The 27,830-nt window shown below is 42.1% G+C and overlaps 1 protein-coding gene across 1 annotated transcript in view; it reads right to left on the minus strand.

The window, feature by feature from the left end:
- Window positions 1-1,484: 1,484 nt before the first annotated feature.
- scn8ab (sodium channel, voltage gated, type VIII, alpha subunit b) overlaps window positions 1,485-27,830 on the minus strand; it is a 28,827-nt gene continuing 2,481 nt past the window's right edge. The window contains exons 2-27 of the mRNA XM_085923269.1: window positions 26,921-27,258; window positions 21,363-21,481; window positions 21,180-21,269; window positions 20,958-21,086; window positions 19,715-19,806; window positions 16,988-17,209; window positions 16,788-16,851; window positions 16,331-16,472; window positions 15,930-16,136; window positions 15,582-15,863; window positions 15,147-15,503; window positions 13,440-13,572; window positions 13,044-13,282; window positions 11,976-12,149; window positions 11,505-11,861; window positions 11,244-11,417; window positions 10,690-10,983; window positions 9,641-9,758; window positions 9,400-9,554; window positions 8,499-8,672; window positions 6,402-6,686; window positions 6,278-6,331; window positions 6,053-6,190; window positions 5,865-5,969; window positions 5,513-5,783; window positions 1,485-5,096 (exon numbers count right to left, since the gene is read on the minus strand). Coding sequence (XP_085779395.1) covers window positions 3,937-5,096; window positions 5,513-5,783; window positions 5,865-5,969; window positions 6,053-6,190; window positions 6,278-6,331; window positions 6,402-6,686; window positions 8,499-8,672; window positions 9,400-9,554; window positions 9,641-9,758; window positions 10,690-10,983; window positions 11,244-11,417; window positions 11,505-11,861; window positions 11,976-12,149; window positions 13,044-13,282; window positions 13,440-13,572; window positions 15,147-15,503; window positions 15,582-15,863; window positions 15,930-16,136; window positions 16,331-16,472; window positions 16,788-16,851; window positions 16,988-17,209; window positions 19,715-19,806; window positions 20,958-21,086; window positions 21,180-21,269; window positions 21,363-21,481; window positions 26,921-27,202 — 5,817 coding nt within the window. The 5' untranslated portion in view covers window positions 27,203-27,258 and the 3' untranslated portion in view covers window positions 1,485-3,936. The remainder of the gene's footprint in view (window positions 5,097-5,512; window positions 5,784-5,864; window positions 5,970-6,052; window positions 6,191-6,277; window positions 6,332-6,401; window positions 6,687-8,498; window positions 8,673-9,399; window positions 9,555-9,640; window positions 9,759-10,689; window positions 10,984-11,243; window positions 11,418-11,504; window positions 11,862-11,975; window positions 12,150-13,043; window positions 13,283-13,439; window positions 13,573-15,146; window positions 15,504-15,581; window positions 15,864-15,929; window positions 16,137-16,330; window positions 16,473-16,787; window positions 16,852-16,987; window positions 17,210-19,714; window positions 19,807-20,957; window positions 21,087-21,179; window positions 21,270-21,362; window positions 21,482-26,920; window positions 27,259-27,830) is intronic.

Below are 27,830 nucleotides of genomic sequence, written 5' to 3' on the forward strand. Positions count from 1 at the left end.
ACAATAATCTACAGACATGTATCTTATAAATCTTCTGTTCATAGCAACATACAGACATACAGATTTTTCCGCCCCATCATCTTGACCAGCAGTTCCCTCTGCTTGCCGTGGGAGGAAGGGAGCGTTAAAGAGAGCACGCACAGTACCGTGTGAGGCTGCTGATTCAGCCCGGGCCACTGCATTCATACATCTGCACTGCAGTGCTGCCTCTGTTCAGCCCCACGCCTTCCCTCAGTCTCTCCCTCCCTCGCTCGCTCGCTCGCTCTCTCTTTCTCTTACATGCACATCTTACCACTCAGCCATTTTGGTGGTTGATTCAACGGCATTTCATAAATTGAAGCAGCAACAAACCATCGACATCGGCACCCAAAAAAAAAACGACACTAGTCACAAGTCTAACTGGAAGGCTGCTTTATTGTTTGGAAATAGATTCGTGCTCAAATGAAGACATTCTTTCACTGATTCTCACTGAATTGTCTCGTGGTTGTGCAACATGTTCCTCTCCCTGGCTGCATTAGTGGCAAGAGATAATGACATTCAAAAATTGTCCCCCCCGCCCCACCCAGTCAGCCTATTTTCAGCAAATCATCCCAGTCATGCTAAATCAAAAATACTGTCCATTTCGTGAAGATCCAACATTTGAAAATGACAAAAACCTGCAAAACAAAAGGCAAGCCTTTACCAACTCAAAAGCTCATAAACAGAACATAGGGGAGAACGATCAAGAGTGAAAGCGAGAAAGAGGAGAGAGAACTTGTCATATTTTATGATTCTACAATATGAAGTTAGTCCAGACTACATGGCGAGTTAACAATATACAAGTTCGTTTGGACTCGGTACATTGCAACTATCATGCTCTGTCCCTCCTGGGAGTTTTGGAGCTCCGCGTCGCCGACTGTGCTGCGAGACTAACTAGAAAGCTAAAAAGGCACGTGCCGTTTAGAGATATTGCACCAGAAACAAACACACAGGCAACTAAGATGACTGACTAACCCTTGGGTCTTTACACATATCGCCATGGAGGTGATGCGAGTGTGTGACAAACATGGCGGTGGGTTGTAATGCTCAAACACTTCACACACACGTGATGTCAGCATTAAGAATGTGGAGGAAAAAAAGCCGCAAAACATTGTTGAAAATGTACAAAACAAAAAGGGTTATGCTGGTTAGTGCAATCCTCCCACCAAGGCAGGCTTCTGGATTCTCAGCAAGCAGCCAGTGCAACAGCATGCAGTATGCGCTGGCACCTTTGGGTGCTGGCTGGGACAGAATTTTTGTTATTGACCCAATATACACACAAAGTAAGCTCCATTGATCACTTGTGAAACAAAAGAAAATGGACAGGCGAGGTGCATCACATAAATTATATATATATATATACATATATATATATATATATATATATATATATATATATATATATATATATATATATATATATATATATATATATATATATATTTGCAATATAGCTCTGTATATGAAGGTATTGATTTGCAATATAGATTATTTTCCCTTGATCCCTTTTTTCTGTGAAAAGTGAGTAAAAAAGGTCTAGTCTGACATGTCACAGCCTAACAAGTGTGACGGGGCAGAAGCTGGAAGCCATTCTATTTATGCTTATTTATATTTAAGTGTAAAGATTAATAGCTGTAGTTTTTTTTTTGACGTAGTCCAGTATTTACAAAAAAAACAAACTACTCATGCCATTAAAGTAAAATATTACAGAAGGTTCTTATGAAAGTTCATTTTTAGCTTCAGAACTAAGCTTACACTTGTTTTTTTTCTGCTTTCAAACAAATCCACTTTTGGGAATGGAATACTTTTTAAATACATGACGAGCGTACAGAGAATCTTTCTGTTTATCATTCATGGTTTAATTTGGTCAACACCCACACTGATTTTGGAGCGCTCATGCAGAAAGTGGACTATTTGCAGGACTCGGGTTAACTATCAATAAACAGGAAGTGACATCAGTGCACAGTGCTAAAGCGCTGCTGCGGCACGTGTGCTCACAGCACCGTGAGATGCGTTCGGTGCTCTGGTAGTTATTTGGTATTGAATGCGGCGCGGAGAGGGTCGAAGCCTATGTTGTAAAAATCTGTGACATCACCTGCCAGTTTCAATTGGGGTGAATCTAGCTAACATGAACAAAGAATTGGATTGAATGATTTCCATCTAAATGCAACCCACTACCAATTTAAGCAACACCTTTGCAATCGAGAGCAAAAAAATGGGCCTGTTTCATGCTTCTATAAGTCTACGCGTCATAAGCAGGAAGTTCTACAACAAAACGAATCATGACTCTCACTGAAACGAGGCGGCCGGCTGAGATCGTTTCCCGTCATCATCATCAACATCATGGCATTAAACACAATGGCGTAAAATGTGATTTAATAAATGCGGCCGTCACATTCACTTGCATTGTGTAGCAGAGCTCAACGAGTATAATATCTCCTGAGAAAAACGGGAGGATTTTTTTTTTTTTTCTTTTTCCAAGCATTGCATACAATTCTCGGGTCTCTGTTGAGAGCGAAATAAAATACCGTAATCCAAAAAGAAAATAGACATTTAGTCACAAACCCCCTTTCACCGATGAAGAACAACAAGGCAGATCTCTTTGGCTTCTTCACACACTCCAATGCTTACCTTTCTCATTACTCAACTGAAATCAGACAAACATGTTCCCTTCGACGTTTTCTTAAACGAGGCTTATAAAACGGGAAAACAAGAAGGGGAAAAACGCACACACGCGCACACTTACGTGAATAAGCTCAAGATCTCCTCTCAGCCCTTTCAGAAAGGAAATGCATCACAAATAAAAAATAAAATAAAAAAAAAAAGGCCATACTTGTAACATCCCCACTGACCACTACAAACAATAAAAGCAAATGGAGCATTACATAGGTGCATAGAAACGTTAAATATAAGCTTCTGATTTTCTGACATTACGTCCTTCATTTTTCTTTCTACATCTTTGAGAGCAGCAGATCCATATTCACATTACAACTGCAATCCACTAATGTGTGTGTGTGTGTGTTTTAATATACCAGCATTTTCCATTCTTCTATTTATAGAGGCAACAATTGTAATGTCTGGAGTGAGGGACAAGGTTTCCGTTTGGGGGATGATCGACCCTCGTTATCGCGCCACCGCAGTGTTAGTGTCTTGTGGACTATGAAAAGTTCATGCAAGAGTTCTGGTCAAAAACATGCCATCATGCAAATCATTTCTATGCATTGAACAAGCACAATTACCTATGTTTTTGTTTTGGAAACCGTTCGGAGTAAATGTACGGAAGCCCTTGGCCTGAGTTCACCCCCGTAATAAACAAACCCTGAACAAATTGGTGTGAAAGCCCATGTTCCAACAGAAGAAGAAGAAGAAGAAGAAGAGGAAAAAAAACCAACATTCGGACGTGGCTATATAAATAATGGGAGTTAAGTGGCATGGGCAAAATGCTAAATAGTGTTCCTTTTATATTGGTTTGCATTTTTGCTGCTCACATCAACAATTTCTAGCTTGAATAACACCAAAATACTCCCGATGCGCTCTATTATTTGTCTTTCACTCATTTTGCTCTCAGAGACGTTTCAGTCCTTGCGCAGTGCAACTCTGGCAAGAGTTTCCTTATCTTTCCCGAAAGGCCGTCTTCTTCTTTTGGAATCCGTGAAGTCCTTCGTTTGAAGCTCCTTGTCTCCCCCGTGGACGTGACTCATCGAGATACAATGACGTCCCAGCTGATTACGAGAGGAGTTCGAGAGCCTTCGAGCCGTCGTCGACAGCGTGAGCGCTTCCCTCTGAAGGCTGGAACGAAAAACACTGAATCTTTTCTGATTTGCAAATGAAATAATCTGTACATCCGTGCGGGTGTGAGTTTCCTGGTGTTGTTATAATTTGTGGTGTTAATAGCGTGATTATTATTATCCCATCGCCTTAACATTTGGATTCCCTGACGTCTTTTTGGTTTCTTCCTCTCTCGTTCCTCCCTCCCTTGCCCTCGTTCTCGTCCTCCTTCTCCTTGTCGGGTTTGGTGACGCTATCGTACGAGGGCAGGGAGGCGGTAGAGGGCGTGGCCTCCTTCTCTTGTTCCTGATTGTTCCCGCCGTTCTCCACTCTGTTGTTGGTCGGGACCCGCTTGCAAACGAAACCCCGCCTCGCCAAGTAGACGCGGTAGGCCCGTTGGATGATTCGGGCAGACACGTCCTCCTGCTTACGCCTCAGAGTGGTGGTGATGGGCTCATAAGAGACCTTGGAGGGATTGGCCGCCACAAATCGCTCCTCCATTTGTTGCCTCAACATGTCCAACTCACCGCTGTCGCCCAGCACGCGTTTGGTGAAGGCAAACAGGATGTCCAGGCAGTGTATGCGGTCCCCGCTCACCATCGGCATGTCCATAGCGATGAGTTCAATGGTGTTGGGCTTGGGGACTCGCAGCGGGTGTTCAAGTGCGTCCGCAAAGTCGGAAAGCTTGGCGTAGGTGATGAACTGGGAGGCAGTGGGGTCAAACTTCTCCCATATCTCATAGAAGGTCTCAAAGTCATCCTCGCTGAGCGGGTCAGCGCTCTCCTCCGTGGCCACGCTGAAGTTCTCCAGAATGATGGCGATGTACATGTTGACCACAATTAGGAAAGAAATGATGATGTACATAACAAAGAAGAAGATGCCCACTGATGGGTTGCCGCAGTCTCCGGTGGAAGGAGTGCCGGAATTCTCCAGCAAGGGGTCGCAGTCCGGAGGGTAGTTCAGAATGGGCAGTAGCAGGCCGTCCCAGCCAGCTGACGTGGTGATCATAAACAAGATGATCATGCTGTTGCCAAAGGTCTCGAAGTTGTACATGTCGTCGATTCCGGCCCCGTGTTTTACGTAGCCAAAGTTGGACATGCCGAAGATGGAGAAAATGAACATGACCAGGAAAAGCAGCAGGCCGATGTTGAACAAGGCCGGGAGTGACATCATCAGGGCGAAGAGTAGAGTTCTGATGCCTTTGGCGCCCTTGATGAGGCGCAGGATTCGACCGATACGAGCCAGTCGAATCACCCTGAACAGCGTCGGCGACACAAAGTACTTCTCGATCAAGTCGGCGAGGAACATTCCTACAAATGAAGAGATCGAAAATCAGAGAGGCATGATAATAGGAATGTCATTCAAAACCGTACTCGAACTTCCTTCAATTGTAAAATCACAGTGCTCTCCCTGTGATGTTGCCATTTTTGTGGCAGTAGGTGTTTCTCAGCAACCAATGATTTGGTACTGATTGCCTAAAAACAATACAGAGCAACTTCAAACTGTATTATCTATCAGTTGACATTATTAAGAATGACATTTAACCAAATGCCATTTATTGAGATTCATCTTCATTTGTGTAATGGTATCACCACTAAAAGTATCAAAGGTCGTCAGGTTGACCCCTGTGGTACACCATATTTCTTTTGCATATAATGCAAAAGTCTATTTGACAAATCCCAATCAAAATACTTCAAAGGTGTGAAGAACGGTTGTGAATACTTGCCCACGATGGAGAGGATGACCACCACCACGTCAAAGATGTTCCAGCCGTTGGTGAAGTAGTAGTGACGCAGCGCAAAGAGCTTTAGTAAAAACTCGCCGGTGAAGACAACAATGAAGATGAAGTTGACCCAGTAGAGTACGTCTTCTGTCTCTTTTGACTGATCGTCTGTCTCCACCATCATGGTGACCATGTTGAGGCAGATGAGGATCATGATGGAGATGTCAAACACTTGCTGGGTCACAAAGTCAAACACCATGCCCTGGATTTTGTTCTGAGAGAGCGAGAGAGAGAGAAAATATTTTACAAGGATGACGATGGCACTTTCATTTTTTGATTTTTTTTTTTAATTTACCTGTGGTCTGGGTATAGGCTTTTGCGGTTTCTTTGAGCCAAGTTTCTTCATAGCATTGTAGTATTTCTTCTGTTCTTCCGTCATGAATATATCCTGACCTCCAAAGTAAAGGATCAAAAACCAAATGGTTACAATCGTCGAGTAGACCTGCCTCAAGAAGGTGCACAAGCGAGGAAAATCAAACTTATCTTTTTCTTTTGCTGGTTGAAGTTATCAATGATGACACCAATGAAGAGGTTTAGGGTGAAGAATGAACCAAAGATAATGAAGATGACAAAGTAGATGTACATGTATAAGTTGTCTTCATACACCGGCTGATCTTCCACCTGGAAAAGAGCATGTAACAGGGTAACATAAAAATCAAAACACAATCAAAAGTACATATCATTTAAAAAAAAAAAAATCAGCCCTACCTTTCGAGAATCAATCGCCGCATACATAATGTCCATCCAGCCTTTAAATGTTGCCTACAAGGTTGAGACACAACGTGAGAAAACACTGCATCAAGCATGATGACGGGTAGAAAACGCTCCTTACCACTTGCAGGAGCGCCAGGTAGCCTGCCCCCACATTATCAAAGTTGATCTTGACATTTTTCCATCTGACTTCCGTGTGGTTATCATTTATGAGAGCAAAACACTCCGTTCGGTTGTTAACCTCGCTGGGAAGGAACATGTACTCTTCCGTGTCATTGAAGCAGTAGTAGTACTTCCCAGCAAACAGATTCACACCCATGATGCTGAAGATGAGCCAGAAGATGAGACACACCAGCAGCACGTTCATAATGGAAGGAATAGCCCCGACCAAGGCGTTCACCACAACCTGAAGAGAATAAATGCTCAAATCACATGTGGCTTGTTTTGACCAACACAAACAAACACTGACATCAACACAAGCAGAAACTGAAATGCACATTCGCAAGAAAACTGCCTAATAAGTAAGAACATCAAATAGAAGATAGACTTTTTCTAACTGTATTTTACTTGTACATACAGGTCCCGACAAATTATTTTCTCAATTGCCATTATTCTATTGGAATGTGCATTTTAATAACAGGTTGTGTGATGACACCACCAAGGAGAATTAGGGCCGCACAAAACAACATCATGTTAGAGAAGAAAGTTGTTATTATTTGAGAATAAAGTCCAAAGTTTAGAAGAAAGACTTCTAATATGAGATGTGATTTTATGTCATGTGTCTCACTCTGAACTTTTGTTATTTCACTGTTGCCCTAATACTCCTTGTGAATTATATGAATGCAAAATATGAGAAGAAGAAAAGAAAAAAACCCAAGAGCTTGTCAAACATGAGATGACGCATCCAACAGATGGATGGCGAGCACGGATGTGTGGGAGAGGGGAGCATATGCAACCAGAAGTTTGGTGGTCTTCCAGTGTGACAATACCAAAGCCAAACTGCCATAAGATCAGTGAACAGCACATTTTGTGACGGCGCGACAGGCAGAAGCTTCTGAGCCTAACACATTTGCTTTCCCTTTGGCACCGACGAGAATGTGACAAGCCGCCTTTCATAACTGAATCAGGCTCAGAGCAGCTATCAAAACAATTGACCGAGAATTGCCGTGTCATATTTTTGGGGAACAGCAACCAGGTTCATGCACAAGCCAGTTAGAGGATCCTCGTATTTTGACCATTGGAGATGATCTGCATCCATGCAAATAAACAAAACATTTTTACAATTTGATCCATGTCATTTTGTTATTCTTTTGTCTTTGATCGGCATGCAGAAGCAGCAGCTGCCTGGTACGTATCTTGGGCCTTACCCTCATCCCTTCAAAACGTGACAGGGCCCTGAGGGGTCGCAAGGCCCTCAGTGTCCTGAGTGACTTAATCGGGCCGAGATCGGAGAAGCCCAAGGCATTAGCTATAAGGCTGACTATAGACACCTACACAGATAGGGACAGAGGGACAGACAGGGGACAGAAGCAAAGGAAGAGAGGACCCACATGGTTAGAGGGGACAGAGGGAGAAGGTCAGGCCCTACTCATCTTGGAATTGTCACAACATCAAATGAGGAACTGCAGCTTCTGTGTATCGTGAATCGGATAATCGTCGTCGTTTTGTCTTGTTTACTTCTGTCTGTTTTGGCTGTAGTTTGGCAAGCGAGTCGAGCGACGACCGGCTCGACAGCACACCTGGAAAGAAACTTGTGGTTGGCACACAAGTGAGCGGGAGAAAAGAGTCCAACGGAGGGAAAATAATCTGAGGGAAGGGGCAGGAGGGGGGGATGTTGTCACAGACACCCAACCAATATGACACGATAACATATAGACGAGTACAAAAACAATACAGTTGCTATATCTCACTTAAAAGAGGACAAAGAGAAGAATGCAGAAGATTGAGGAGTGTCAGGGTAGGGACGGGAGAATCTGTGAGAGTCGCAGCAACAAAAGCCTTACCGCGAGCCCTCAAACAAGAGTCACGCTTAACTTAAAGTGCGAGTTCTGTTTGTGAAAGAGAAGACGTTAGAGCAGAGCGTTACATGAAACCAGAGCGACCCTTCTTGCGATGACACAATTGAAAATGTTTTGGGGTGACAGAGCCAGCTTCCAAATAAATAAATATTCACAACATACATTGTTGGTTTGTGTAAGTAGAAGACAAATGTACTTACATCCACAATAAAGAAGTCCAACCAGCACCAAGCGTTAGTGAAGTACTTGACAAAGCCATAAGCCACCCATTTGAGCAACATCTCCAGAATGAAAATGTAGGTGAAAACCCGATCGGCGTACTCCAGAATAATACGGATGGTCTTCCTTTGCTCAATGTAGACGTCCTCAAAGGCCTACAAAGAAGCAAAGACTTTAGCCATGAATGACTTCAATAAAAATGGAAGACCATTCATATTGTCACGTCAACACAACAGAATCCAGTAATAAAGAGTTCAACCATTTTAGAATTCATTTTGAAAGTGGGATTGGGACGACAATTCATTGCAATATCTCACTGTTATTAAAAGGAAGACAATTTACAGACACGTGATTTGCCTTTGCAGGCTACCTAAAATGATGTGTCGGGCCATATTTGGCCCCCGGACCTTGAGTTTAACACCAGTGGTCTAAACCACTACATTAATTCAAAATAGATAGTTAGAAAGTTTGTTTACATCCCCACGGTGGGTTTGTTGCATATTATGGAGAAAGAGGAAGGAAGGCCAACTTTACACCGTTTCTTTCGCACATTGGATAGCATTTAAGTGTTTTCATTTGGCCACAGGCCTCCCTCGCTCCGGAAAAGCTGCAACGCTAAGCTGGATTTTGTCGGATGAAAGGTTGGTGCATTAAAGCGCTCGGCTTTCCATTAGCAACAGTCATACAACATAAAAAGCAGCTGTGGAAGAAAAGCAGGTGCTGGTCTTCCTTGTACGTCGCATATCAAGGATGATTTTATTTTAATCTAATGAGAGCAGTTGGCTCTGCTCAACAGGTTAGCATTATTTAAAGCGGCATTTGCAATGGAAAAAAAAAAAAAAAAGCTAACACTGTCACAGTTAGGGAGCACAGTTTGCTTACCAGAGCTCCACTGCTGAGTAAGATCATGAAGATGATGAGTGTTTCGAACCAGTTGTGTTCCACTATCAGGTAGCAGGTCTTCCTCAGGAACCACCAGTGCTTCCCCCAGCCGTGAGTGATGGGAACATCACAGCATTTGTATTTGGCCACGCATTCTGCATGACAGATCAGTAGGCCAACGATGTAATGTGAGTTCTCGGAATGGGCAATCAATCTTGCTGATGGTGCTCGTACCACGTACCATCTGTCCAGCAGGCCTCTGGGTCAAGGTACTCCTCCACAACCTCCACCACTGCCACCTCCTCCACGTCAGGCTTAATGTCTATTGTGCTGCCCTCGGATGAACTGGTATCATCCAGCTAGGAGACAAGCCCAAACGCTCGTTTAAAAAGGCCCAATATGTGTTTGTATGAATCACTTGATTTACGACCGCCATGATGTAAATGTTATCGTAATGTATACTGAAGTGATTCATCCTCGCTATGACTACCTTCCCCTGCAGCTTTTAGCATATAATCAAAAGGAGGCAATTAAATGTATACTTTAATGCTGCTATTGTTCATAAATAATATCCCGCAGGGGTGAACGGAATTTTTGTTTGAATTGAGTTGAAGGTACGGACAAAATACATTTATCTCAAATTTCTCTGAGATTTGAAATTAAAAACTAGCATATTCCCAATGTCAAAGTTTCAATTTATAAGCAAGTGATCCTGAGCTATGTCATCTGAAAAAGTCAGCAAAAGCTGCATTTAAATTCGCTCCTGTGCTCGCTCTCATCTCGCTTTCTCTCCAAACATCCGAATGAGTCGTTGCTTTTCTGATTGGTTGGTGGTAGTTTTGTACGCCGTCGCTTCCTGCAGTGTATCCTTCGCCTGAGAACTAAATGTAAGTTAGGTTCAGGGAGCCCGGTGGAACATAAACCTGGTGTAGGTGTTATAACAGAGTGCGCCATTAGCTTCTTTAAACGAGGCCGAGACAAAGACACCACCAACCTACTTCCTAGGCTTTGAGTTAAACTTCATAAAACTTAATGAGGAGATATTAAAGAGTATTTATCACACATGCTGGTCAGACTTTGCTGATATGAGGATGAAATGATGTTGTGTCTCACGTTGATAAAATTAAGACTTACTTATGCTTAAAAATTAGATGAGTGAGGCGCGTTAATTGACAAAAAAAAATTGTACCGCAACAGGACTGTATTGAAATCAAATAAATAAATAAATAAATAAATAAATAAATAAATACATTTGTGCTGCCAGTTTTGCTATTATTCCATCGTACTTACATCCTTGCTGTTCTCCGCATCCGATTCACTGCTGAAGTCCTCAGTGTTAAGGTTTTCAAAGTCCGACTCTCCAACGGCAATGGGAACGCACACGGTCAGGTTGGGGTTGTGGATGAAGGACATGTAGTCTTCATCAATCATGTATTTTCCAACGCTGCTCCCAATGCCACTGGTGGTACCGTTGCCGTTTTTAGCATAGTCCAGTTCACGGTTGATATCCACTGAGTGGTTGGCAATGCAGTTGAGCTTTTTCTCGTACATTTCATCCAGAGGTTTTTGTTCATCCTCAACAGGCTGCAAGTAAAAAAATCAAAAACAAATAGATTATTGGCTGTGGCAGGCATGTTGTGTAGGCAGCCGGTAACTGTTAAATGCACTTTGATTTTCATTTAATTAGCACACACAAAAGTTTTGGGGTTTTTTTTTTTTTAGTAAGTGCCGGTACAATTTCATTAGAGCTAACCTTAATATTGGAACCGGATTGATGATCGTGATCATCAATTATTAGGGGAAGCAGGGAGGGATACATTTTGGTACGCCACCACTTTGCTTACCTTCCTGAGCACAGTGGCGACAAAGGCACGCATGTGCACTTTGAACCAGGCAATGCCGATCTTAATGCGAGCAACAGCGAGCTGGAGATTGTTTGGTTCGCCATCGTCATCTGTGGCAGCGAGATTGTCAGCGCTGAATGAGCTCAGCAACAAAGCTAAGAATAAATTCAAAACCTACGGAGGATTGAAATTTTACTGAGTTTTGTTCTTTCAAAAGCTTCCACGTGACATCATCTGGCGTTTTGTTGTTTTTCAACTTACCACCAAGTTCCCAATGACCATGACCATCATGAAGACAGTGAGGCACATTGTCTGTCCTGCCACCTCCATACAATCCCACATGGTCTCAATCCACTCCCCACACAACACTCTGAATACAATCAGGAAGGAGTGGAAGAAGTCATGCATGTGCCAGCGAGGCAGCTTACAGTCACTGGCAATCTTGCACACACAGTCCTTGTAGCTTTTGCCAAACAGTTGCATGCCCACCACAGCGAAGATGAAGACAATGATGGCCAGCACCAGGGTCAGATTACCCAGCGCCCCCACTGAATTACCAATAATCTTGATCAACATGTTGAGTGTGGGCCATGATTTGGCTAGTTTGAACACTCTCAACTATGAGAGATGGGGAAAAAGGAAACAAAAAGTACTTCAATATTTGGATTATGCTGCATGTCTATAACCATCATTTATAATAGAGTTTATAAAGGTTGGGGGGATTCTACTTACCAATCGGAAGGATCTGAGCACTGACAGACCCTCTACATCTTGGAGTCCCAGCTCCACTAAACTCAGTGTCACTATGAAACCATCAAAACAATTCCATCCTTCCTGAAAGTAGTAATAGGGATCCATGGCTACCAGTTTGGCAAACATCTCCCCAGCAAAGATTCCTGTAAAAACCTGAGGACACACAGAGGAAAAAAACAAATGGTTTTATTGGAAATGTATTGTGAAGCATTGGCCAAGTTGGTACTGCTGTACAAGATACACTCCCAGAGTCAAAAGCGCACTTAAGTGATAATACTATTAAAAAAATATCATTATAAAAATATAATTATAATCAAAAATGTTTATTTTGTCTTAAAAATGCTGTTTGAAAAACAACCCAATTTGGGTTAAAATTCGGACCCAACTTATGTTGTGTGAGTCCTGTTGAAAAACGCTGCAATCTGCAGTTGGTGGTGCACAAAAGAAAAAGTGAGTGCCGATTACAATGGTTTGGGAATTGATTTCATAGCAGGCAAGACAGCAATGTAACACTATGTTCACTTGTCACTGAACTCACACTTGATAGAATTAATACTCGGAACCTTAATCATATTTTATATGTGGTGAAGAGAACACCCAATGAGTCATACTGCACCATCCTCTACCAATCTGACCTAATTTCTTTCCTGTACTGACACTGAGTCAGTATTTGGCAAAAGAAGGCTGCAATCTGACAGACAGATTCAGCCTGTGAGGCACAGGGAGTTTTTTTTCCCCCCTCATTATTTTAAGGCTGTAGACTGAGTGCTTGGTGTATAACAAAGACATCGGAGCAGAAGTTGAGGTAAGCAAGACACAACGGAAATTGGAGCCTGACATGAGTGGAGGTGATGGGGAGTGGGAGAGAATGCGGACTGGCTACATTAAAACGGAACTAAATCTTTAATGAGGCCCCATCAAAGTCCTATATACAGTACGTATGTGCAGTCCTAAGTGCACATATGCGTAAAAGGGACACACTTGCAATATTTCTCGAACTGGGCGGTAAGCAAATTAAGAAGGAATACAAAACGTGGTTCTTCTCACCAGATTGCCTACAGAGAGGACGTTCTCAAAGTGCTCCGTCATTGGGTAGTGCTCCATGGCCATGAAAAGGGTGTTGAGGACAATGCAGATGGTGATAGCCAAGTCAACAAAGGGGTCCATGACAATCAGGTAGACGATATGCTTGAGTTTTAGCCAATTGGGATGGCACTCCCAGATTAGAAAGGTGTTGGCAAATTTGTACCAACAGGGGGGGCACTTCCTCTGAGATTCCTCCAATTCTGCGAAATCAAAAATATGGAAGAAGAGTTGAAAAGCGAGAAGACGCAAGAACTAAAAACACATGCAGAAACTTATGTTTGACTTTTAATTCTAATAGTGGTTTTATGAGGCTACCATGAAGGTAGCACAGCAAGTTATATAACATTGTATAGCTACCATCTAAGAGAGTGTTGGTGACTACGCTCATCTGACTGTTGGCGCGGTCTTTTCCTTTGAAGGAGGAGTTGAGCTGATCCACTGATACCATGAGAGAGCCAGAGTGCTTCTTCTTAATTTCCACGTCTGTGGTCTGTACTCAGAAAACAGACAAAAATGGATACTTGTGAATAAACTCACGTAAACAAATGAGAATGCCCTCAGTAATTGATTGGTTTGAGGAATCTAATTCAAATTTGTGTATTTTACTTGTTTGCAAGATTACATAATGTGCCCAAGTATAACATTTGCGTTTATTTATCGATTAATAGTTAAATGAACCTTGGCCAAATTAAAGGTACGAATTTGTAAGTAATCTGAACAAGCTAGTGCCTTACAATCAGAAAATACAAATGCATGATTTCAAGTTTTTCAGACTCAAAAAAAAAGTGGGTCATGACAACATGATATTGTTTGACTTTGATTTGTAGGGTGGAGGAGGATTGCTTGCAATGCCTGATACATACTGATGCATCATTATCACCATATCAAGCATGATGAGGAGCACAGATACAGCTCTCGAACTGATGGCGAGAGTGCCAGGCTAGCTTGTTCGAGTGACTACAAATGATACCTTTTTAGCACTGACAACCTCAACATATCCTAATTCAAAGCCCGAAGCTAGCTTTTACTGTGCATGACATACTGACAGTCTACATGCAACGGCATGCAGGTCATGTCAAGACATTATTTGCTGCTGTACCATGCTACATCCGGAGAGAGGTAAAAATAAAAACAGGTTGGCTGACAATACAACGGCGCTCTTATCATGCTAGCGAGGGATATTCTCAGAATCAAATTGAATCTTGCACCATCCAGTGGTTTGGCAGCAGTGGATAACTGAAGAAAATGTAATGGAACTGCCAGCATAGAAGGGGAAAGAAGGTAAAAAGACAGAGATCAAAAGAGGGATAGCTTGAACTAATGTGACCCATACCAGGAAAGACGCTACAACTAAGCTAGCTAAAGTCAGCAAATGAACGATTATATATGCATTTGACGGGATTCAATTCGGAGAAAAGCAACAATAAATAACTGATGCAGAAATTCCTCTAGTAGTTGTTGAAAATGAATCAACGGAGACTCTGGCGGTTGCAGCTAAGAAATGCACTCCATTTTTGCTAGTTTAGGACATCAACAACCACAACCAATTAATGACCGATTAATTGATTCTTATGTCCTTCACTCAACCTAAGGGTTTAGGTTGTTGAAGAAACTATGAGCGCTTGCTCAATATTGCTTACTGGGACAAGTAGATGCCAATCTACAACCTAATCAACCTTAAGAACTTCAATATCGAGAATCGGGTTCTATGATAACAGGATCTTTTCTTATTCCAATTGTTGCCCATCCTGGATGTACGGCACTATATAAACACTCTACAACTAATCCAACATGATCGTAAATCAGTACGATGTACATGTACTAATTAATCACCGCGGAGACTGCGTTATATGGTTTATGCTTTGTCTATTAGAGGACACCCTGAAAATTGCATTCCATCAATGAGATTAAATAGATTGCCAGGTTGGAAGTGTAAGAGAAAGTTTAGAAGATAGAGGAGCAATCGCCAAGGGGAAAAGAGGTTGTGAAGGAGAAGCTGCGGAGGAGACTGAGGCCGCCACCATCATGCCTAAACTGTACCGGTTGTCCCACGGACGTCCTTACACTGTCATCAGTGGCTGCCTTATCTATTTTCACCTCAGGCAGAAGCCGTCTGCCAGGCCCCGGGCCGATGAGCGACACCACGCCATTGCAGTCCACGGTGCTGTTCCTCTTCCCTCCTGAGTGAGGCGCCAGCGGGTGGATGCGTGACGAGCCTTGGCTGTATCCGCTGTAGCTGTTCCGGCGGAAAGGGATGAACAGGGAACCCCGGCGGTCCTCGCTCTCCTCCACCGTACTGTGCTCGTCGTCGGCAAACTCGTTTTCCGAGCCCATGTCCTTGGAGCGGCCTTTGAAGCTGAAGATGCTGCTGCGGCTGTTGTGGCGTGACATGAAGGGCGAGCCTGGGATGCTCAGGAGTGACTGGAGAGGGACAGACGAGAGTCCTTAAATGTGCGGGTCTATATGAGCTGTATTTCTGTATTTTCCGCGGTACTTCACCTGGTTCATGATGGAGGTCTTCCTGCCCAGACGGCTTCCCGGAAAACGAAGGGTACTTCTCTTGCTGCCGTCATCGGACTCGGACTTGACCACCTTCTCGCTGTCGCCCTTCTCTTTCTCCTGCTCTTTCTGCCGCCATTTCTTCTTGCGATTACGACGCTCCTTGGCACTCTTGGAGCTCAGCTTAGAGACCTCAGAGGAGCTGCGGGACAGATGACCCCCTCCCTCATCCTCCAACGCGACCTCCGATACAGTGCCTGCCGACGTCACCATGGCGGCAGCCTGAAAGGAAGAAAAGCGTATAAACTCGGGATCTCAGCAGATGCGTACGGGAAATACAGTACCGACCTGCGTTTCTTCCTGCTGCTTTCTGAGCTGCTCCAGCATGGCTTTAAATTCAGCCTCCTTTTGCTCAGCCTCTTCGATGGTGGCCTGGTTCTGCTCCTCATAGGCCATGGCCACCACAGCCAAGATGAGGTTGACAAGATAGAAGGAGCCCACAAAGATGACCAGCACAAAGAAGATCATGTAGGTCTTGCCTGCCGCTCGCAGAGTCTGACAAAAAACACAATTGGAAAGATTTCAAAGATTTCAAAGATTAGCAACTGAATAGCTGACAGCTTGAGGACTCTGGGTGGGATGAAGGTTAAAACTTGCTGAGCCACAGCCCCCCAAAATACATTTCAGTTAATTGAAGACACTTTATCTTTACACCATCACTGAGCGGAAACAGAGCCCCTCTTTATTACCAGCATGTAGAGATTTTCCCAGAAGTCTTGGGTCATTAGTCGAAAGAGGGTGAGGAAAGCCCATCCGAAGCTGTCAAAGCTGGTGTAACCATAGTTGGGGTTCCTTCCGGCTTTCATACATGTAAACCCCTCAGGACATCGTCTGAAAAGAGAAACTGATCATTTGAATCAGGTTGCAGTAGGGAAACATCTCAAACAAGCAGGATAATCGCCCTCGAGGACCAGAGTTTGACACGTGCTCCAACACCGAAGCTCTTCTAATAACCGAGTTGCAGTATTTGTAATGTGGGGCAAAATACAGTGCACTTTGAAACCATTGTAAAGCACCACAACAAAAAGAAACACCAGTTACATTGAAAATGTTCTTTGGATAAGCTGACTTTTGTTAAAACCGCATATTGTATCTGAATCGATTTTCCAAGTCGCCAAGCATTAAATAAGTGAAATTCAAACTTACCCCGAATCCGAACTATTTCCACATAACAGTGCATCACCCTGACCGGGGTAAAAGTAGAAGTTAGCTGTAGGAAGAAAACAAAAATGCCGTCATGTTATGTGTGACCTAATTTGGACAATAAAATTAGGAAGAAAATAAATAGGCCATTGCTGTATTGTTGTGATATTATTTCACGAAGGAACAAGATCAAGATGGCTCACTCTCATTCATGATGTATTCATCCCAGTCAAAGCCTTTGGAGCCGTTGGACAGGTACATGTTGGTGGTATTGACCGGCCAAAAGACACACTTTTGCCGCAGGTTCCCCATGAAGAGCTGCAGTCCGATCAGAGCAAAGACGCTGAGGCAGAAGACGGTCAGGATCATCACGTCGGAGAGCTTCTTCACAGACTGGATCAGGGCGCCCACGATAGTCTTCAGACCTGACAATAAATAAAAAGCACACACATACATGCATGTGCACAAGTACTCATATGTAAAAAATGAAAACTCATACATACAAAGCCGGAAAGAAAATCAAATAAAAGAATCACACTAATTACATGAAGGAAAATTGCTCTACTGAACACTGATGTGGATTTTATCTAAATAAAGTAACTAAACATGTATGTTTCTTCTCACATTAAGGGTCGCAGCCACAGGCGGAGCTATGATTTTTTTTTTCTTGGGGGGGGCCATGGGAGGGTCAATGATATGAGTGCCATCTTATGTCATTATTTTGCTTGCTTATGCTTTTGGGTTTTTGAGTTTTTTTTAACTAAACACTTTGATCCGTACATTAAGAATATATCAAGTTGTTGTTTAGTCACTTTAGGAACACGCTGCTAGCCAAAAATGCAGCAGGGCAACAACAGGGAGTTTATCGAGGAAAGCTAAGAATCCTGTGTGGTTTTGAAACATATTTGGCATCCAAAGTGGAAATCTCTCATTTCTGGCCATAAATAATATAAACAGAACAATAAAAATGTAGCTTGTGGGTGTGATGGCTCGAAGGTTTCATATTTTAATGCAGGTGTGACTGCATGCAGTCCTACTTCTCAACAACTCTGACAATAATCATTTTGGATTTCTCATTACAGTTAGTTTTTCCTTTCATTTTAGCTTTTTTTTTTCTTTTATCATTAACCTCACCAATATCCTTAGTGCACTCTAGAAAACAACTTAGAACAAAATAAAACATGCTCAAAGATCCTGATACATTCACAGTATTCACTTTCTATATTTACTGTATACAAACATTCAAACTATAGCATTTAGCTGCTTTTAGGGTTAAAACATCAAGAAAACAAATAACTGCAGCTACATGGGATGTTTCCATGACGGGAAAATATCTATATGTGTGGGTTGGGCATCATATTTTTCCACAAATAACAGTAGAGAGGAATTTAGAACTGGTTATGTGTAGTTTTTCCCCATATTAATGTTTCTTTAAAAAGTGAGCGGGGAAAAAGACTGTTAAACATCATCCACTTGTGAATGTCATTTGAATAGCTGACGGTAGTCAACGCGACAGCTAAATCAGTAAATTGAGTTAGGAAACATCCCAAGTTAACAAAAATAAGCTTCATTCAACAAATCACAGCAAGGGGCACACAGCGGGGAGGTGAAGACATGAAAGAGAGGAAAGGCGAGGAGGAGCAATGGAAGGTGCCATGCAGGTCATTTAAACGCCAAGGCTGAAGACACTCACTGGGTGTCATCTGTCTAGAAAGTTAAATTGGGACTGTGCCTTCCACTAACTGTTAGCACTCATGCAGAGGCTGATTGTGCTGTGTGCACTAGTGACATACAGTGGATATAAAAAGTCTACACACGCGTGTTCAAAAGCCATCTTATGGGATATTTCAAAGCAATTCCCACCATTAATGTGACCTTTCCATCTGAGATGATGTAATGGCACCTGGGGATATACTTATAATGACATGATCGCATTCAAATGTATATTAAATGAGGGTCAGCACACACCTGTCACTGTTTAAAGTGCGTCTGATGACACACACACCACCCCTCCCAAAAATCAGTAAAAGCCTACTAGAACATGGAAACTTTATTTGTAGTTAATAAGAGGCACTTTACATGTTAGCAGGTGTGTGCCGACTCCCATTTGACATACATGATTGGCCACACCCAGCAGTTATAAGAGGGTGTGCACACTTGCGCAATCACATTTTCTCATTTTAATTCCACTCCCTAAATTTCTTTTTTGATTGAAACCCTAGGTCACACTATAGGAGGAACAAGATTTGAAGTGATTAAACTTGGCATTACAACAAAGGGTGTGTAAACTTTATACATGCACTGTATGTGTGTGTGTGCCTCATGCTGAATTATTCTCATCTGTCATGACAATTTTTAAGAGCCTGCAAAAAAAAAAAAAAAAGACAATGTTTGGCATCTTGTAAATGGCTAAATTAATTCTTCTTAAAGCCAAACCTGTAAAAAGCATGTCTCTCCAAGCGTCATGCAGCACTGATCTGCATTCACATTAGGCTTGGCAGTCTCAAGGAAAGTCTTTGGAAAGAAGATTTAAAAAAAAAAAAAAAAAAGAAAGAAAATAAATAAAGACATAGATTTCAGCAATGGGGTCAGAGGAAGAGCGTGTTATGGGCAAAACATTTCTCATCATCTCCCAATGCTTGATTGAGCAACCAAAAAACTGGCACAGCTAGGAAAATTGGCTCCAGAAAAATGGTCCCCGGGCCACTGGAGCTGAGATTAACATTGGAAATCACACAATGGTGTAAAAGTGTTCCGACTGCCGGTAGACTGCTAAGCCTATCAAAAATGTATAACTACCATTTTTGATTTGCTAAAAATAAAAAATAAAAAAAAGCAATCAAAAAGTTCGCTTCTTATAAATAAGAAAATGAGAACATGAAGCTGGCTAATTGCTAAGATCAGCCTTAGTGTTTAAATGGGAGTCTCACCTGGAATGACAGAAATAGTTTTCAATGCTCGGAGAACCCTGAACGTTCTGAGGGCCGACACATTCCCAAGGTCCACAAACTCTGTTATATATCTGTAACGAGGTAGGACGACACAAAGAGCAGAACTCCATGACACACGACACACCACACAAGAACGACACCACGCACGCACGCATGGACGTGCAGGAGCACGACAGCATCACCACCATCGAGGACCAGGAGGGGACACCACAGTGTGAAAGAAAGAAAGAAATAGAGAGGCCCGGTCCAACTTGCGGGAGGAGGAAGACGAATGAGAAAGAGGAAAGGATAGGCACCCAAACAAAAACCACAGCTAACATCAACCCGGCGACTCGCCCTCCCGCCCACACAAACACCTGGTCTCTCTTACCTGGGATAACCGATATTGTTTTCAAAGCCCTCAGAACCCTGAACGTACGCAGAGCTGACACATTGCCTAGGTTTACAAACTCTGTTATATACCTGCAAGGTGGATCAGACACAGGCATTCAGCACTCGGCCCAAAAAGACCCGATCCACACTTCTCACATCACATTTGGTCGCATGGACATAAGTCCAGAAAAGACGCCTTTAGGGATAAGCGCAATCCATTTCCGACTTTTCTATTTAGCGAATTGGATTTGTCATTTTTTGGACTATGGGATCTGTAATTCAGATTTTGGGCTATATATATATATCTATATATATATATAAATATATATATATATATATATATATATATATATATATATATATATATATATATATATATATATATATATATATATATATATATATATATATATATATATATATATATATATATATATATATATATATAAGCTATATATATATATATAAGCTATATATATAAGCTATATATATATATATGCATAAAACACAGTTAAACATTTTAAGGACAAATGAGAAGTGTGTCGTATAAGTTGCATTACGGATGCAAATATTTTTAACATTAGCTGTCAATTTCAATCTATTTAATCGCTAAACTATGTAAAATGCTAACTCTGCATAGGTGCATATATAGCTGCCGGGTAGTTGCTGGCTTCAAATACAGCTGAAACAAGGAGGCAACAAAACATAAACAGAATAATTGAAGTACTATTTTAAGGCTAGGAGAGTTTTTGAGGAGATTTGGTCATCACTCAAATGACTAAAACGTTACGATTGAAAAAACCCCCACAGTTTCAAATCGTCTTTTACATAACAACAACATAATACTTACGCCATAGAAATGACCATGAAATCCAGCCAGTTCCATGGATCTCTCAGAAAAGTGAATCCATCGATTGCGAAACCTCTGGCCACAATTTTTGTGAGTGACTCAAATGTATAGATACCAGTGAAGGTGTACCTGGAAAAATATCATATGAGAGTTATTGCAAAGAGACAAGATTAGTGTTTTGTTTTGTTTTTAAATCAAAATGCAAATAAGCGGGGTACTCACTCCACTTGTTTGGACCACTCTGGAGGGTCGCTAAATGTCATGAATATACAGTTGGTCAAAATGGTGCACATGATGATCATGCTGAATAACGTGAGAGGACGTTAAGGATCCATACATGTTTGTGCTAATTCATCACAGAGTTTTGATTGAAAACAACAGCAAACCTTCAAGTTGAAAGGATATGAATGTATCAAAATCTTAATTGCTATTCGCCTGAAAATATTAAAAGGGCTGATGATGTACAGGGAGGGCGTGGCACTAAAGCGGAAGATTGTTTTCCCCTTGTTTAGCACTATGAATGTCTGCAGAAAGAGAGAGAGAGGAAAAAAAAAGAGACATGGTAATTTGCAGAAACATATGGCATATATTACAATATTTAGATCCATTTTTTTTATTTTAAACAACGATTGGCTGACTGGTTGGTGAGATTATGTCTGAGTCATGGGCCTCTGCTGCATTGTGTTGGCCTACCAAATACAGAGGCCGTTCTCACGAGACACATGACAAGTCCATATCGGGTATGGATGAATTCAATCGAGATTCTTTTCACGAAGCCCCCTCCCCCCCACCCCTCCTACCCAAATGTTCCTTGCTTTCCACATTGTCTTCTACCTTACCCCGGCTGCTGTGAGAAAACAGCGTGTGATGTAATGGCCCTCCCCTTCACGAAGGACGCGGCGCAAACACAGCACAGAGGTGCTGCTTGCATCAGTCCTGCAGTGCTTTCACCATGACAGAGGCAACAAACAGATGCATGTGAAGCTCCACTCTACGCTTGCCAAATGAGGCTCTTCGGCCCAGGTTTAAAGCTTTTACTGGAAGAGAACTGCAAATGCTGTCATTGATCAGTGGCAGATCTGCTGACTCCATGCTCTCAGCAACCACTCCCCACCCATAAACGGCAGTGGGCCAAGTTGAGCTGGGCACCGGAGTGTGAGTGTGCATGCGCATGTTTTTTGGGTGAGATATGACACGACGGGATAAAACACATGACTCTTATCATACTACTTATTTCGATAAACAAATGCAGCAGTGCCTTGAGCTATGAGTTCAATTGAAAAGGCATGTGAGACAAAAGACTCAAATCAGCCTCCTTGGCCCTCACCCAAAAGAAAAAATATCGGTGATGCGTATTTTCATGCGGAATAGGAGCTCTTTACATAAAGATCCAGTAATTCCACAATAAAAAAAAGAATTACGTAGAATTAAAGCACATCAATAAAATGGTGCTTCATCTGGTCTGCCTGCTTTGGCCACTGGAGGGCAGTATAACTGTCCTACTTAGCGGGATTCATAATTATCTCAACTCCTCTTTGAGCTCATCGTTACGGCGCTAATATAAATCAGTCGACATTGAGGATAAATAGATTACGATTGCGTGCTCTTATATTGTCCGTTAACATGTTGAACTATTTATGTTCAATTTGTTTCTTCAAAAGGTTAAAGCACCGCAACAGTAATGCTAATTTAGCACGGCGAGTTGTTAGGATGTGCTAAAAATACAATGTGCCACATCACGCCATCAATTTTGTCATTTTCAAGCTATATCGCTAACGCACACGACAAAGGCTGGCCAAACCATAAAATCCTCTGACGCACTGTCTGAGAGTAGTAATAAAAACTTTTGTTTTAATATGCAGCTACAATCTCAAATCCAGAATTTCACTCTGAAGTGAAATGCACAACGTATAACATCTCGGCACCTCTCAATACACTCTTCACATAATATCAATAATATGCCACACAATCAACACAAGATGAGAGCACATGATCTAAATTCATGTGTGTGTGGTGTCTCCCAGAGGTCAGAGGAAGAGTTTTGCTGACAAAGCAAATACAGTGTGTGCATGGAAGGAGATATGAATAATGAGCAATTTAAAAATGAGCAAGTTACCTCACAGTGACAGCCAATGGAATTAAGAGTAATGCCATGCCACGTATGAACTGAAGGTCAGCATCTTTGGCATCACTAAACTGATTTTTCTTTTCAACAATGCATTCTTCGGTTTAATACAACAAGAACGTGAAATTGGACTCAGAACATTCGTACAGAGACTATTATTTTGTTTGATTTGCTAAATCTGCTAAATTTGAGTGATTTTAGGAAAAAACAGAAAAGAGTATATAATAACAAAATATCATGACAAATTTGAAAGAATAGCTATCAAATGATTTCTGTATTAATAAGCAGCAGAAGCTACAAAGTGCAGTTTAAACGCAATACAAAAAAAATGACGCAAGCTTGCTTTGTCCCACATTGGACACTGTGACTTTCTGGGTAATATTTAGCAGTAAGTGTCTATAAGTGATGAATTATGAGCTTCTTATTTAAAGAATGTACCCTCAAACAAAGACATTGCAGAAGGGCAATCTTTATTAGCCTGATTTGAGGCAAAGCAGTCAGATGACATTTTGCGTTGATTAAAAAAAGCCATGGTCAAACAATTAGGTGGCAGAATGCAGCAAGCAGGAGTGGAGAATGGAAACAAGCGTTCAAGGTGGGTGGGACAACAGGAAAGATCTCAAGGAAGAGAAGAGGTGGGGCCGAGGTGAGGGGTTGTGATGCGGAAAGGAAAGTCGAGGAGCTGCGAAGGGGGTACGACTCGAATGTTGGATGGATGGATAGACCGAGGGAAGGACAGACGGATGGACAGATGGATGGAAAGTGGGCCAAGTTTTTAAAATCAGCCGACTATTAGCCCTTATTATCAGTCGATATTTCTTTGAAATGACTCAAAAGGACCATTTACATTTGCGTGCGTTTAGCTCGTCGTGACTTGCAGCATCAAGTGACCTTCACCAAAGAGTAACACAGTGCAAATAACTTACACCAGAGGCCTCTTTGCAGAATTATAACATTGTGTATTGGAAAGCATCGACATTAGCTGGAGTGGCGCCCGTGCTGTCATGAGTAGCTGACGGTGGTTCCTAAATCAATAGTGCAAGCCGCAAAAATACATGGTGGGCCAAGAATGCTTTAAACGCAGAGATGGATGCTTCTGACGTTCAGGCTGACTCTACGCCATGCCTGCAAATGATCTCCGAATACATCATTTCAAATCTTTACCTGAACAATTTGATGCAAAACCCCACCCTCCTTCTTTATAGCAACCACCAAGCGCGCAGTCACAGTCACACACACACAGACACACACACACACACACACTCACACACTACCCCATCCCTCCCTCACTCTGTGCAGCAGGATGCTGTGTCATCAGAGACTGAGGACTCAGACAGAGCACTAAAGCCAGGCCCCTGCTCTAATTTACTACACCCTGAAAAAAAGAACAGAGGTGGCGGAAAAAAGAGAGGAAGAGACAAAGACTTTTGGTTGTCACGTGTCGTGAGTAATGTGGCAAAACTGCCCTTTTTCGAGCTGTGTCCTTTACAGGAAGCAACGCGAGCAGTGAGTTGCCATCGTCATTTTAACTCTGCGGATCCAAATGCTGCCGCATCCATCCCATCCGAGTCCTTTTGCCGGATGACTCGAGCAGCTTGTTCTAATCACATGAGGCGCTTTGAAAAGCCCAACCAGTCTACAAGGCATCACAGGGGAAAAGAAGAACTGCAACGCTGCATTTCTCCTCCTCACCAGTGGCCCCTCTTCCTCTCTTTGTGATGCACGAGTGCTGTGATCAGGTTTCTTGCATCTGACCGTGACACACACACACGCATTTCACGCACACACACAAGGTAACAGAGTGATGCTATGTGATAGGACAACTGTCGGTCAAGTGTAGGGGATGGTTGCCCGTGGAGGTGTGAAAACAAAAGAGGAGCGGGTGCTAACATGAAGCCACGTTTTTATTTTGGTCCAATTCATTGTACTATTTTGAATGCCTCAAGGGGAAATGACATTTTACATGATGCTGTATATTTTTGTTGCGCCATCATACAGCGAGATAGGTCAGTGATTGCATAAACAGTGGCGAAAACGATAGCCAATCACAGTCAAACAAGGGGAGGCGGGACTTGAATAGAAGCGCTAACCGCAGCAAAACTGAAGAATACATACAAACTGAGCATTTCTAGTTTTTGCATACAGCGCATGACAGTCAGGACGGTTTGTGCCAATGTTTTTTTTCTATTTCTCGGTCTGGCTGTTTGTATGAATTTATTTTGGTACAAATCTGCTGTGACTTGGAGAATTGTTTCTGTTCTATTATTAAAATGTTTTCACTATTTAAAAAAAATCAGCAAATAATAATATTAATAAGAAATTGTGACCATTTATCGTGCAAGATAACAAAAAATTATTTGAATTGGAAAATCGGTTTTAAAATGTTCTCTTCTAGAATCGTATCACACCTTTGCATCAAGGTACATATCGAACAATTTTTTCTGAGCGATGTACTCTCATTATAAATCGGTCTGTGTTGCTGATCATTTGTTGTTGCTTTGAGTTTATTTAACTTGAATAGTTTGGCCTTTCGAGACCTTTTGCATAGCGTGAATAAACATGGTGACACTGGATTAAATTGTAATCCCAAAGAATGGAACCAAATTGAAATTAAATTAGAATGAATTAATTTCCAGGAATTGCATTTGTATTACAGTTAGTAAACTAAAATAAATGATTTATTTCAGGCGGTTGGGTACAATTTTGGAAGACTTTGTGAGCAGTTACAGTCCTATTATTCATGTGCAGCAGGTCTTGAACGGGCAGCTCAAGAGTCCGCAAGCAAACAAGACTGAGCTGCTGCCCAATTTACTGCTGCCCACATACTGTAGGTGTGATAAAGTCAGTAGCAGCTGCAAAAATAGAGAAATATTAAACAACATCTTTTGATACCTCACCAGCACAACTGGCTCAAGAAGTATTCGAGTGCCGCATCGAGCTTTACAGGATAAAACTCTGAGCGGATATTGATGAACATTGACGTATGATTGCGTGTCATTTTAAACCGAATGACAAACAAAAAAACAAAGTGGCTACCAAAAATGCTCTCTTATTCGAAAACTTTCTAATGCGATTTTCCTATTAGCCTCAAAACATGAATCAAAACAAAAGAGAACACCTTTGTGCTTGGCGGAGGTAATCAGACAAGCAAACTGCGATACACAGAGACTAGTTCCTCCCGTGGCTCACCAGAACAAAACAAGGGTACAGGTACATCATGCTACTGTCCTGACCTCTCCACTTCCATCTGCAAAAGTTGCTCTATCGAATTTCTCAGAAGAACAGAATGACCGGGCCTCACATTGGTCTTTTACTTGACATCATTGACAATGAAACGTGCTTGGAATGATTCAATGCCATCTTTGAGATTTTTATATCCTTGCTATTAAGGTTAAACAATAACTTCCATTAAAAATTGTCTTCTAATTAAGGCTAAAACCCATCAAACTCAAGATATCACACACCATTTTCTTTTCTTCACTCATAGCTACATTTACAGACTTGTGGAAATTCAAGGAACCGGCTAAAGTGATTCTTTAGAAGTTAGACTTGAATGTAAAATAAAATCCTCGCCAGATGTCATTGAAGAGTAAATTATGGGTAACTCATGTGCATGTAATGTAAATGCTAGTTGAGTTGACGGAGAACTGCACTAAGCATATTAGCAACCAGCCAAGTAGGCTTATCGTAGTGCGGTCATTTGCATCACTGCTAATAAAATGAAAATATCATCAGACGCGATATTGGATGCTCTGAAGGTCGTTGTTGAAGAAAAGCAAAGATTATTTCCAGATATTGAGCGACATTGTGTGAATGTTGCACGATGTGAGTGACTAACCTTCTGGTTGACATAGTAGGGGTCCAAATCCTCTAGCGGTGTGGCCACCAAGCCATTTGGAATATCGCCATAGATGAGGGGCAGGCTCTTGCCAGCCTCCAAGTCCCTGTTGGGCTTGGGCTCATTGTCGTCTGACGTGTCACGGTGACTGCTGTCCGACCGGGGCTTGGCTGGTTTCTTGTTCTTCTCTTCATTGATGCGCTTCTCGATGTTAGCGAGCGACTCCGGGGTAAACTTCTTGAAGCTGTCAGGTCCTGGGGGTGCAAGAATGGGTGCGGCCATGTTTTCATCCTGCAGCTAGGTCTTCTTTATTTGTTTTCCATAGCAGACATCCAGCTCTGAAAGACAAAAGCATTTATGAATAAGAGAAAAGATTCATTTTTGCATATTTGCTTAACTCGTGACCCTGAATGGGAGCCACGGCAGAAAACGGATGGAAAATTCTGCGAGGTGCTTCAATTGCTCGGCTTTCTCCCACACGAACGCAATGTTACAGACGTGAAATTCAATAAGCAAGAAGGAAGTCCACGGGCGGATTGATCCAACAATTCAGTACCATCACCTCAGCACCACCCAGAAGAGGAATGAACTGCGCTTGAAGTAACCCAACCTCGCTCAACCTCCAAGTATCCTTCCACCCATTGATCTACTTTCAAGGTGATTGCAAGTGGGATGCAGAAACACGGCCGACTGTGGAAGAGTGGAAGGGCTAACGCTCATCAATACACTTATGAGTCCACAGGACAACACGTCACAATGCAATTTGAGCGGGACATTTTTGGATTACGACCTGGGCAAACACATTCCACAATGAATCATCAATAATAAGCAATCTCAAACAAAATGTATTAAGAGTCATGTGGGTCGGAGACGAGGAAAAAAAAAATAATTGCTGAGTCTCGTTTGTCTC

Source organism: Syngnathus leptorhynchus, chromosome 11 (assembly GCF_054491065.1).
Source record: "Syngnathus leptorhynchus isolate UIUO chromosome 11, UIUO_Slep, whole genome shotgun sequence".
Taxonomy (NCBI): domain Eukaryota; kingdom Metazoa; phylum Chordata; class Actinopteri; order Syngnathiformes; family Syngnathidae; genus Syngnathus; species Syngnathus leptorhynchus.